Genomic DNA, 13,623 nt, shown 5'->3' with positions numbered 1-13,623 from the left:
AATAGAGTTTTTGTAGACAGGGGCCTTCACTTTGTGACCACACACACCCACTGCTGCTTAATCGTATTAGTAAAGTAAGGGCCGGCCCGTGTGCAGCTTATACTGCTGAGGCCGAGCAGAGTGGAGAGAGAGAGAGAGAGAGAAGCGTGATTATAGTCATGTTTATCCGCACTGGAACCTCCCTCATGCCGGGCTATTGTTCCGTGGGAAGATGATTGACAGGAGGATATATTGCTCAGGCTTCATTTCTCCATTTTATTTTGGTTACCTCACTTGAGCTGTCAAACGTTTCAGAAATGGGCCATCAGATGTGTCCTGTGATTTCTAGATTTATGCTCAAGTGTTCTCACATGTTCATTCTTTACTGCAAGATCACTTAGTTACTGATCAACACTGCAATGAAATCAACAAGGGCCTATCGAGACATCCAAGGACACCTTACAATAGATCATGATAATACTGTAGGTGTAAAGTGTGGGAGAAATGAAGGATGCACAGATCTCCTTTACCATTTGTTCCATTAACTTCCTCTACTATGAAATAACCTGCAGAACCTGCAGAATATAGAAAATACGATATATAACGCATGTATGTTTTTTTCAAGGAAAAGAAAGATGTGCATCAACTCCAACATTTCTCTGAATGTCGCTCGCTCCATGATTTTGGAGCAGAATTAAACATAAAGAAATATGACATACGATGACCATGAATGTCAACATACAGCCTATATTTCGGTGATTCAACAAAAATTCTGGATGACATTTGCATCGATAGGAAACCTGAACTCTAATCAGGGATTATGCAAACACTGCTGCAGTTTGCTGCACATCTTTCTTTTCCTTGAAAAACACATACTTGCATTATTTATCGTATATATTCTATATTCTGCATGTGCTACAGGTTATCTTATAGATTTAGATGAAGTCAATATGTCGATAAATTCTAATGGACTTTTTTTCCAGAGCAGCCATTTTGACATAAAAAAAGACAAACGTATAACGGAAAAACCCAGCGTAAATAATTTATAAATAATCAAATTAAAAAAGGTAAATAATGTAATGATCTGGCCTCAGGTTAATCTGGACGGTTAAAGACCTGTGAATTCTTTCTTCAGTGAAATTAACCAACCACTATTAAATTCATTGTCATAAAATCTGGTCATTTGGATATTTATAACTATAAGATGATGGCCTCTTGTTTTTAATGATTACTGACACTAAAATGTACGTGTAAAACCACCAAAGGGTTAACATTTCTAATGTCCAGTAGTTTAAATACCGAGGTGATAAAAAATGAAAGATTTTCTAATTTGCAAGACGGCTGTGACTAAATTCAGCCACATTGAGCCACTAATTCCTGTGTTTATATAGATAAATGTAAACTACAACTCCTTTTAGACATAATCCATAAGAGTAAAAAGTTAATAACAGCTTTGATCTTGTGCGATTATGCAGAAGTGTATTGTAAATTGTTCATTTGGAGAATATGTCCGATTCTGACACGTCGGACTCGATCAAAACAGAAAAACAGAAGCAGACATCGGTTCTTTGAGTTTTGTTCACCAAGTGCTCAGCATTCTTTTATACAAAATTTTACAAGTCAAAAAATGGGTTGATTTCATTTTTTTTCAGGTAAGTTTCATGGAATTGGACTGTGGCAGATTCAGCTTTCAAAAACAAAATCTACGGATCTGACTGATCAGAAATACTGCAAGGAAGTTATAGCATCAGGATGGAAGTCTCACACTAGCATTTATACACAATGATTGATCAAATTAAAAATCTGCAATTAATTAAAATAAACTCCATCGACAAAACTATTCTTTTCAAATAAAATAACTTACAATCTGAAAATATTTAAACCAAAAAAAATTACCAAAATGGACATTCCCTCATTTACACACTTTCATTTTCAGAATTTCATCAAAAGAATTTCTTTGCTGCAGCTTCTTGTTGAGTTCTACACGAGGGAAAAGGAGAAAAAGAGAATTCATTAAAAAGCGGTCGATCTTTTAAGCACACAGAAATTTACCAAAAAAATGTATGTGTCTTACTTGTACATGATGTAGCAGAAGAACAGGACTGATTGGATGACGATGAAGATTATAAAATGAATGGTGGATAAGCAGGAAGGCACAGGAGGCGGGTCAGGGCACTTTACGATCTTCTCAGCAGGATTCTACAGGTGAAAACACACAGAATAAGATTCAGTAGAGTGAACTCTTCTAACTGTCGTAGTACTTCTTAGATAACCCAAGAAAATGTGTCTGGGCAATTTCCGGAGTTTGCCTTTCCCAAATGAAGAATGCAGAAGGAGGTTGCCGAGTCAGACGCTTCACACCAACAGGAAAACATCATTCAGGCAAAAGAGAGGTGTTTGGGTAGAATACGCAGAAAGCGATTCGTCAAATTTGCTGATGTTTCCGTTTACAGCACATCGACACCAGAATCGGTCCTTATCCCCAAACACTCTGGTATCTCAATGTCCTTCTAAGGTCTCAGAGATCTTTGTCTAAGTGTATGGCACCTTATCGATATTTGCATTCCATTTGTTATGTAAATTTTTGTTGCATTTTTGCATCAGTTGCTGTTAGAAACGTCATCAACACACCAACTCCCTCTCTGTGAAGCTTCTGGACATTTTCCTTCCTTGTTCTCAAATGGGCTCACTTTAAAAACGATCCCGACATTCTACTGGGGAATAGCAGGAAAATGTAGCTTTCTCACTTCCAGCATCTCGGGAAAAATCCAGGAAAAATTCGGAGAGTTCAGTGCATGTGTGCAAGTAGCTGAAGTGTCGGTGTTGAGTATCTGATCTGTACCTGAGCACTGCGCTGCACCAGGTGATCCACGTCTCTTTTGACCGTGTGCAGATGCTCCTTGATTTCATTGAAGTGCTGAATGGTCTCATATGTTCCGATACCAGCTGCGTTCCCCTGGAGCTGGGCCGAGCCGATCTGTTTCAGCGACTCGTGGAAGGAGCTTCTGCAGAGACGAGGAGAGGACACACAAAGGGATCAGAGTCCCTGTAGAGGAACACTATGCCTGTTTCAAATACTTCTTCAGTCCCACAGCCTCTGAAAACCCAATAAACATGTCACCAATACAGTCTAGTCTGTTTACCTTTCACAGTCGGATACATGCGTTGAATGACTTCATGTTTGGAAACAGAACATACAGTAATATGCTGTGTGGTATCATTTATTTACCATCATACAAATAGTCCTAAATTAATCTTTTAATCCCTATTCACAAGAGGCTGCATATTCTCAAAGTTTGAAAACAGAAAATTACCATCTGATAAAAGAGGTCATGATTGCTAAATTAATCCCTTATGAAAACATGTTCTTACAACAGATTACAAGTACAGGAGGTTAATAAAAAAAAAAACACAGGAACCCTATCTGCAATATGTAATCCAGACTCTCGTCATGATGCTAAACCCATCTACAGCGTTTTCAGTACGGTATATGCCATTTATTGCATATACAATATGATGTTGTATACTTAGAGCAAATACAATATGGCAGTTTGAGTGTATAGAGTATAGTATATGCAATCAAGAGCATATACAATTTGGTATATGCCATATAGAATCTAGATGGCATACATGTTAAATAGGGTTAAGTTAATAGGGTTAAGTTAATGCAAATATCTGATAATAGGATATACACATCCTGTTATGTTTATGGTCAATAAATACAAGTAATAAGTTTTCTATTCTAAAACGGTGGCTTGTTATGAATCAAGAGCAGAGCCAAGATCCTGGAAAGATAATATTTTTGTTTTGTGTCACTGCAACTGTCCTCAGCCTGATTATCGTATTTTCTTAAGTTACTATTTGTCAAATGTCCGTGACTCATGACCTCCTACAGACATCAACATGGATGATCGAACAGTGCTGCCTCCAGTCCTCTGTGTCTTTACTTTCACTTTCAGAAGTAAATGAGGTTAAAATGCAAAATAAACCATTCTCAGGAGAGAATGAAAAATGTCTAAGCTGGGATCATATTTCTCAACAAAATGAAATTTCTCAAGGCTGATTACTTACAGGGAGGAAGCAATAAGTTTCCTTTATCATCTTAAACACATCTAAGACGATTACAAAGAAAAAAAAAAGTGACTTGACAATTGAAAGGAACTCCAGCAGCGTAAGTCCCGATTGTGACGAGAAATCAATTGGAAGGAAACTGTGTTTTGCTGTGTATGACAGATGTATTTAAAGACGACTAATCTGATAAGGACAAAAATGGTGCTAAGATGTGGCCTTTTCTTGCTCTGCCACATGTCTGCGGTCTGAGAGGACGGCTGGGGATGACACATAAACAAAATCTAATTTGTTTCGCATAGAGAGGGGGAGAGGACAACAAAAATCTCCCTTGAGGAAGTAAGTGAGCATTTATTAAAGCCGACATCTAATCTTTATTTACCACAACTGACCCATTTATGAGCGGAAAGCCCTCCTTGGAGTCTCGGATGAAGTCCTATCATCAACTTGGGTGTTTAAAAAGACGGGTCAGGATAGACTGAGAGCTTAATCTACAAGGTAATACAGATCAGTCGCTCACATTAGCACACAAAATGAAGCAGCTGCCGCCTTGTTGCCGCAGGTCTGAACTTAGTTAACGTGTCATTCAGCTCATTCAGCTGCAACATCAATTGACCACTCTGATAATGTGCTTTCTGGAAATTACAGAAACTCTGTCTTTTTCTGCTGTCTATAAGATTTAATTCACTTATGGAGGCATCTGTGTGGAATTAAATATATGAGACAAGTCAGAGTCCATGTGAGTTATGGGTCAGCGATGAAATAAAGAAAATCATGTATGGAGAGTCAATTGAGGATGAATGTCCTGTTGGATTTAGGGCATATAAACAGCTTGGTTCTTTTATGATACATGAGACTAAGAGATTAATGTTACATGAAATAAAATCTTTAATATCTTGTGATTCTGATTAATTCTTTATGCAGATGGTGGGATGGCCGCTACAGGTCAATTACTGAATAAATTAACACTGTTGATTTTTGAAAGGGCACAATTTGATGAGGAAAATAAAAAACATTCAAATGTTCTCAACAATTACAAGCTGAGCTAAAAGTGAAGCTATAATTAAACAACTAGCTGAATATTTTATTTAGGGAAACTAAGTAAAAATAATGATTAAAATCCACTCTCTAATCTTTGGTACTGAGGATGACTACTTCTTCTTTTTATTCTTTTTTTAAATCTCTTGCGTGCTCACAATGACTAAGCCCACAAGCACCTTACACGAGCCATACAAAAGCACAAATATGTTATTTACAAAATAAAAGCGCTCCACATCAAAAAAATTACATTCTCTATACCTAATCAGGCTTACTCACGGTAAGTACCAAAATCAAACAGTCATCTGAGTCTCTGCTGTGGAAGGCACACCATCATAAAATCTCTTAAGCTGTATTATCTTGGCATTAAAATCTGTGCAGGCTGTGATCTGAGAGTGGTAAGGAGAGCATTTTTTAAGGTTGAAGGAGAAGAAGATTACAGCTGGGCTTTACTGTACCTATCACACTGTGCCTCAGCAATGACAGCATTCTTATTATGTGGAATAATATATTTAAAATAAATGACTTTCTCTATCCGGGATCAGACTAAAGGAGTTCCAGGCCGATATGACCCTGATTCCACAACCCAAAGAATCGCTGGAGAAATCTGGTGTGGAACCTGAGCTTGATACCGATGTTTGGCCCAGACTGTCGGCTAGTGTGATTGGTTACAGAGCATTTCTTAAACCTCCCGAAGTGCCTTTAGAAAAATCTGGGCAGCACCGATATTTATCAAACATGTTTGATATTACTTATTTAAAATCAGGAGGATTATTTGTACGGTGAAACCACTCAGCAGCTGATGGTGCGGACGCACAATGGTCAACAGTCTGAGGTTAACTTCAGCTAGCATGCGACTGTTGACAGATATTTTACCAACAGTTCAAATCTAACCTGAAGAATAGATAACCCTTGTTGACCCTGTCTCTCCATCCATTTTTTCTTCCAGACTCATTTCACCTTCTGCTTTCTTTATTTACTTTACACTAACTCTTCCCCATCCAGTTTTGGGTGATGTGCCCTTATTTTCTTATCTTTCTTAAGACAATTGAGAAGAATATCTGTGAAGATTCTCCTCATGTTCTCCCGATTTCAAAATCAGTCAGGATTTTAAAACTTAATTCTTAACTAATCATCATATTTTTACCTTGTCAACAACACAAGCAGAGACAGGACACAAGCGGACTGAGTTTGGAGGAAGCCTTGACTGTGGCTGGATTATCAGGCAGGCCGACACCTGCGATGTTGCAGCCACGGCATCCTGAGATTAAATATGATTTCAGGGAATTACCGGTAGGATTTCCCTTGTTTTTCTGGAGTATCACAGACCGCTCTCTTCATCTGCGGTTGCACAAACAACAGCTCGTTTTTTAGGATCGGCAATCCGTAACAATGGATGCTGCTGTTACTTACTTCAACTCGTTCAGGTTTCTGAGAACCTCCTGCTGGGTAGACAAGACGGTGCTCAACTGTGGATTGGAAGAATCAACCTAGAAGACAAATACAGCACAGCGTGATCAAACACAAGAGCTGTTATAAAATCAGGTTTATAAGTTTGGCTAACCTGTCATAAAAACAGTTTATTGGAAGGAAAACACAAGAATGTCACTGAAGTGCATGTTAAATGGCCATTTGCTTTTAAAGCTTTATTTCACTGGTTAAACAGGTTTACACTTCTAGATTAACACAGTGATAAGAAATTAATCTCGGGTATGCAGAAAAATGTGGATTTCTACATTTTCCTTTATGTGAAAAGGGGAATTCTAGATGAAAGTAAGTGTTTTTTTTATAATCCTGAACTGATTCTCACTGTGTGGATCTGGTGTAAAAAATTCTGGCAATAAAAGGCTCACCTGTCCCGACTCGACGTTCGCCCCCTTTTTGGCGACCTCATCGGTGATAACGGAGACGTATCTGCGCTGCTCGTCCAGGATCATGGCGAGCTGCCGGTGAAGCTGTTTGATCTCCAGATGGATCCGGTTCTGGCCTTCAAACACCTGCCGGATCTCCCTGTCATTCACGCTCTCGTACTGGTCCTCAACTAAAGAGGAGAACCAAAATGTAAAGATTAAAACCAATTGAAATTAAATCAACAAACCTTCTATGGGGCAATTTGGAGATGTTTATGCTTTGGGGTAAATTATGATTCAGAAATTTGTACATTTCCACATTTTAATTGAGTTTGTTCCTTTAATATAGAAACAAATTATAAGAAAAGAAATTATATAATTTTACTCTTATTGATATTTTACCCTGTGCCTTTAACATAATTAATTGGGCCGTATGATTTCAGAACACTAACTTGGCTCTCCTTGGACGTCTGGGTGCTCTTTCTGAAACTCCTCTTTCTTTTTGTCGAGCTCTTGCTGGAAGTTCTGAAATTCCTCCTGGTACTTGTCCTTCTCTTCTTTAGGAATCTCAGATTCAGGTGGAGGCTTCAATGGAGAAGACAAAAAAAAAAGCCCACTCTGAGCTCAATAGAGGCCAAGCTTAGGCTATATTGTGCACATGCGGGCATGCGCACACAGAGACACACACAGCTACAGAAAAGTAAGTTGCACACAGGACTTGGAGAGAATGAGGAGCTCTAGGAAAGTTTAGTTACCGGTTGCTGGCCTGGTTCTGTGAGTCTGAATAACAAGAAGGACAAGACATCATGGTCATCTGAGGGAGGAAAGGAATTTTGAATTAGAAAATGACAAAGGAGAAGCTTACTGAAAATACAGCATAGTAATAAGGAGCAAAATCTTGGGAAAAACCTGGTAAATACAGATTAATAAACTGATTCTACCTTTGTAATGTTATGGTTTGTTTACTACAACAGGGTAGCAGTTATTCAAAAACATGAGTAATATCTCAACAGGTCACAAAATGTCAGTAATAACAGTAATTATGTGACTCGTCATCCCAAAATAATTAGGCTGTGAGGGTAGAACACTTTAATAACGGAGTAATATCACACTAATGAAATAATGAGCATATGGTTATGGTGGGGAGAACAGTAGAGTTTATAGTAGAGAACAGAGTAGTACCTGCTAAACCACCGGTGGCAGCTGAAATGCCAAAGAAGCCCTCAGTGGGAATGACCATGTTGTCAATCTTTGTGCAGAACTCATAGTCGTCTCTGTCTGGAGTGAAACCGTTGTTGATCATCACCTGAGGAGGAAAAAAGAACGATGCTGCTGCTGATAAAAATTGTACTGATATTGACCGATATATTTTATCTGTATATCTATATTTTTTTCTTTAACTTCTAAGATGTCATTATCAAACCCTCACTACAATGTAAACAAATGCAGACTTTTTCTGCATTGTTTATTTTATACACCGATATGTCTGTAAGATGATCATCAGCTTTATATATATATATATAATATGCTGTATATAACGGATTCTCAGCATTTGCCATAGGGCTGTGTGTCCGTGATGCTTCCTACCGTCAGTGTCTTCTTGTAGTATGTTATTTTGGCTCTGACAGGATACGGTTTGTTGCGGAAGTCTCGTAAGCATGTGCCGAGGGCTTGTGTGGTGCCGTCACTGCCAGATGAAAACAACATTGTCAGAAAAAAACAGAACTAAACCAAGGCTCCACGTCATCATGAGTTTGGAAAAGGACAGTAGGATCAAGGGGTAAGAACCTCTATAACCTGTATAAGTGAATACAAATCAATGTCTGTTTTTGTAAACACTCAGTTTGGAAAACACTGAACTCTAAGACAACCTGGAATTGAAAGAGTGATTTAAAGCTTTCACTGGCTCGGGGGAGATTAGGAAAAATGGAGGATTATTTACTTTCCAAGCAAATATAATAATATTTCCTAATCTTCTTTAAGTTGTTAAAAAAATTTGAGTTGGTGATGACATCAGATCTAAGCAAGAGAAGTGTTTACTTACTTTTGGTGGTCATAAGCAAGGTTGCCATTGTTTCCCACAACAATTATGGACGGGTTATTTTTCTGGAATGAGGATGAGATGACAAGGAGATGCATTAATCCTTCACATCAAGTAAATGTATTATAGGTAATCTCATGGCAAAATATCAAACTGGTACCTGGGCACAGATAAACACTTCTCAAATGACTTGTTTTGCACGACAGCGATCAACAATATTTCCCACACACTTCACACTTTAGCAGTTGATAACAATCAAACAAGAGAGGATGTCTTCTATGTCAGGTTTTTGAACTGGCTGCAACAAAAGACTGAATCTGAGTTAGCTGTGAGTCTGTTAAGGTGCTTTTTTACAAAGCTCCACATAAGACTCATTCAGGAACAGAAAGCAAATGATATGTAAATATGTTTTAACTGTAAAATGGCGAAACTGACTTCTGTCCACACAAGCTCCAAATGAGTAACGGTCTTGTGACCATTCACTGCAGCTGTGTCATTGATTGTGTAAAGCACTTGAACACTACAGAGTAGTGTGGACGGCAGGCGTGAACGTAGCAACTGTGATGTGTTTTCAAACTAAAAACATAGTAGTGTGCAAGCAGCCTACAGAATTTAGTGTTAAGCTGACACTGACCTTTCCATCGTTGTCAAAAGAGTCAAAGAAAATTCCGAGTCCGTTCCAGTGGTCGGCGGCTCCGTACACTGGACCGTCGAGGCCTTGTGATGTCGTGAACCACACAGCCTGTCAACACAAAAGAAAGCACACATACTTAACTTAAATTATTGTTTCAGTGACATTTGTAAAACAAAAGATTAAAATGTGGTACCCTGTGTGCACGCTGTATATACGCTAGCTATATATATATATATACACATATATATATACACAATCAGGCTATGCTTTGTTTATTCATTTAATAATGCCAGATTACAGCTGGGCTTTATTGTTTATCAAATTGCAATAATTCCATTTCCATTATGAAGTCATTATATATTTTCTGACTTCATTGTGTTGTCTTATGATGTTATATGATGTTGAATAATGTTCTGATCAGTATAAGATTATATTTATAATAATATTAGATTGTTTCTCTAGCTGTAATTCAGCAGAGGTAACTTGTAACCACAATCCAACTCCTGCATCACCTGTCATGTTCCTGTCTGTAAACAACAGTCATTTCTTCTCATCAGTTTAGTTTGGCTTAAATACTGCAAATAGAAAACTGTTGTTTTCCCCAGGTGTGGAGACGCTTGTCATTTCCCCCTGTGGGCATGGCACTCCTCCTGAAACAGGGAGTGCACCTTCGCTTCAGATACAGGATTTTCCATACTTGACTTTCAGAGTCTGCGAGGCAGCAGGTGCTTTATACAGTAGATCTTATACTCAGATCCAATTACAAGCTAACTGTATTTTTCTGATAAATGTATGGTAAGGTTTAATTTCTTTAGTTTTTTAGTTCTTTAATTTCAAATATGACATTGGATATGATAAATTGTAAGGTTGTGGATTAAAGATATATTGCAGGGCCATGCAATATAGATTTGGGGATTGATTTTGATGATGCATCAGCTTCTGTAACAATGTAAACACAAAACTTTTCAGACCTTAGTCCGGGGAATATTGGCATTTGTTTTACAAATTTTTCATTTATTTTATTCCTAAAGAATAACTTTCAAATGGAGAATGTTTTGGTGATTCAGATTATGAAATATTTGCAAAAGACAGCGACAATATCATCAAATATTTCAAATTGTCATGTTCTTGATGCTCGATGCCACAGACACCGTTTAGTTTCTATTAAAAGTATTAAGGTGTAATACCCAGCCCATAGTATAGATCATGCAGTAGTAAATACATTGAGTATCTCAGCTCAGTGTTGATTAATTTGAGATCAGTTAGTCCACTAATGACTTGTACACTATATGAAATTCTCTAGAGAGCTTTTATCCCTGGCAGTGTCCCCCTCCTTACCAAACCGTCCGCTCCCATCCTGCCTCTTCCAGATACTCTGAAGGTCACCTCGGCCTCCCAGTGTTCGAAGTTGACTGGGTTCTTCGTCCACACGGAGCCCTTCTGGCTCCTGAGAGACGGGGTGATGCGCACCTGGTCTGCACTGGGGATAGCATCTGTGTTGGAGGAGAGAAGAACGTTTCAGTGACACGTTAAGTTTGATGGCCTCTATGGAAACAATACCCTTTCTAATATTTGTCTATGAATTCAGCAACCTATTGGTTAGATTTCCATTCCAGCGATCTTGTAGTATTGTTTGTTTATTTCCCCCCAATAAATTCTTTAGATACTTGAGACACAGGATATTTTCTTCTGAATATCTGTTTGTACAATCAAGATGTCACATTAGGATTTGTGCACTTGTGCTGTGCTTACTCCTGTGTCTGTTTGTAAGAAAGACACAAAACTACCGGTCAGATTTCCAAGAAACTTGGTGGCGGGAGGTGGTATGGGTCAGGAAAGAACTCACCAAAGTTTGATGGTAACCATTGTAACATTTTCACCAATTTCCCAGGGAATAATACATGGGTGTTGATGTAACATATCAGAAATATTGAGGGAAATGATATTGATGAGTATGCAACTTGATGTGGCTTGTTTTTATGCAAGGAGACTGCTGGGCCTTGGTGGAGGAACTCTTTCTACTGACAGCCATCCTAGTTGTTAATGCCACTAGAAAAACTTGCTGCTTTTCTCTTTTTAATATAATTATAACTTGAATACTTTAGTTTGTACTATTTTCTTTAGTTATCTTGTAAAGCAATAACACCAAACTTTACCCAGTGTCAGTTATAGTTCATTGATGACGCTTAATTGTTCGTCTTTGCCTGATGTGACAGTTAACTCTGAGTTTTGGGCTGTTGCTGGGACAAAACAAACAACTTGTGCGTAATGGCGGCCTGAGGGTTTTAAATTGGGGTTTGAGTCCTGCTGCTGGCTCCTTGTAATGTCAGCCTCCTGGTTTCCTGTCACCTCTGTGAAAACCACTGTTTACTAAAGGACAACACAGAGGAGACGGGAGAAGCCAGAGGAGATCTATGTGGACTCAAGGATTTTGTTTTCACCATGTTGTGAGACAGGGCGTTTCACAGAAAATGATTCATGTCTTGATGAAAAAACTCGCCAGAAGTTTCCACTTGAGTATCAATGTAGTTTATCAATGTGTTGATTTTTGGATTAAACCGTAGAATAATGTGTAGATTCATTGATAATGCTCAGACACATTGACGCTGGGTTACAGGGAGTATCTGTAATCTCTGTATTGATCGCTCATGTCAGCGATCAATACTGGACGACTCACTGTGTGATGCAAGAATCCAAAGGCCTGTTCCCTGAGGAGGAAAGTTCAACACTTCACATGCATGTGTCAGTACAGACGCCTGCAGGAGTCAGATCTTTAATGTCCTTTTCTAAACCCTGGGTTTTATATGTTAACGGGTGTGAGTGTCATCGGGACTTTGAGGTGAAGCTCGGCTGGTTAAATCCATCAGTTTGCTAACGAGGTTTTGAATGAAAGACACAAACCGCTGTGCCCACAGAATGAGAGGTGCAGAGCGGAAACAAGCCGCGGACATGACGCCTCTGAGCGGACTGCATTCACATAGAGTGTCGGTGCCGGAGCCGGAGGACGAGCAGCTGTGTGTTGACACCTGGACACGAACTTACTTCCCGAGTGGATCCAGAAGGGGATACTGCCGTCGGTCTGCGCCAGGTGAGGACCCTTGAAGCTGTATTTGTACTCGAAGCGCCGGTGAAGAGCCTCCTCCGTCGTGGACGCACCTGAGACGATGTCCCCGACGCTGCGCTGGAATAATAACGTGGTGAGGAAAGTTAATATCAATGCAGGAGCGGTGCAGCCCGGCAGCCGCGCTGAGGACTCCGCCATGTTTGTATCACTGCTGACGTAGCGCTCAGAACAGGGGCATGACGGGAAGCCTGGAGGGCCAACAGGGCGTTTTCTCATTGGACGGTTCCTGTGTCTCACTCATTCGCTGTCTCTCTGCCCCCCCCCCCCCCCCTCCTCTTCCTCTTGATTCTCTCTCTCCTACTCTTCTCTCTCACTTCATTTCTCATTCTCTCTCTTTCTCCCTCACTCTCATCTCTCGTTTTCTCCCTCTTCTCTCTCTCTTTCACTTCATTCTCTACCTTCTCTCTCTCTCACTCTCTCTCTCCATTCTCTACCTTCTCACTCTCCCCCCTCTCTCTTTCAGTTCATTCTCTACCTTCTCTCTCTCACTCTCTCACTGTCTCTTTCTCTTCATTCTCTACCTTCTCCCTCTCACTCCCCCCTCTCTCACCCTCTCTCTCTCTCTCTCTCTCTCTCTCTCTCTCTCTCTCTCTCTCTCTCTCTCTCTCTCTCTATCTCTCTCTCTCTCTCTATCTTCTCAACACAATCTATGAGCAGGGGCGTAGCAGTGTAAGTAACAGTACGGAGGGCAGCATCACATGGTGCCCCCTCAAATAAACAGTAAACTGCTAGGGTTACTAGAGAGTACACTACATGGCTTGTATCTTGGATTAAGGCTTATTATAATCTATTCTTGAGTGTCAATCAGGTATAAAGATGCCATTATGATAAACTGTAATACTAATATGTATGCTAATTTAATTATAGCATTAGTCTATGATTTAAGTGT

General features: G+C 39.4%; 1 protein-coding gene across 1 annotated transcript; it reads right to left on the bottom strand.

Annotated features, from left to right (window-relative positions):
• Nucleotides 1-1,543: 1,543 nt before the first annotated feature.
• lman1 (lectin, mannose-binding, 1) lies at nucleotides 1,544-12,909 on the bottom strand. Its single transcript, XM_053410878.1, has 13 exons — nucleotides 12,653-12,909; nucleotides 10,949-11,103; nucleotides 9,611-9,718; nucleotides 8,980-9,041; nucleotides 8,523-8,622; nucleotides 8,118-8,241; nucleotides 7,691-7,749; nucleotides 7,388-7,520; nucleotides 6,939-7,126; nucleotides 6,499-6,575; nucleotides 2,822-2,984; nucleotides 2,054-2,178; nucleotides 1,544-1,959 (listed from the first exon to the last, which is right to left on the bottom strand). The coding sequence occupies exons 1-13, from the start codon at nucleotides 12,870-12,872 to the stop codon at nucleotides 1,923-1,925; spliced, it is 1,551 nt and encodes a 516-aa protein (XP_053266853.1). The 5' UTR covers nucleotides 12,873-12,909; the 3' UTR covers nucleotides 1,544-1,922.
• Between the last annotated feature and the right edge of the window lie 714 nt (nucleotides 12,910-13,623).

This window comes from Pleuronectes platessa, chromosome 19, assembly GCF_947347685.1.
Source record: "Pleuronectes platessa chromosome 19, fPlePla1.1, whole genome shotgun sequence".
In the NCBI taxonomy this organism is placed as follows: domain Eukaryota; kingdom Metazoa; phylum Chordata; class Actinopteri; order Pleuronectiformes; family Pleuronectidae; genus Pleuronectes; species Pleuronectes platessa.
The sequence above is the reverse complement of the archived record's forward strand: the minus strand, read 5'-3'. Positions and strand labels throughout refer to the sequence as shown.

What these genes read in the sequence shown, in the direction of transcription:
- lman1 (XM_053410878.1), bottom strand. Translation starts at nt 12,872, where the DNA reads ATGGCGGAGTCCTCAGCGCGGCTGCCGGGCTGCACCGCTCCTGCATTG. An exon ending in CTTGCTTATGACCACCAAAA is followed by an intron (nt 8,623 to 8,979) that starts GTAAGTAAACAC and finishes TTCATCTGGCAG; the next exon opens with TGACGGCACCACACAAGCCC. An exon ending in CAGAACCAGGCCAGCAACCG is followed by an intron (nt 7,521 to 7,690) that starts GTAACTAAACTT and finishes TCTCCATTGAAG; the next exon opens with CCTCCACCTGAATCTGAGAT.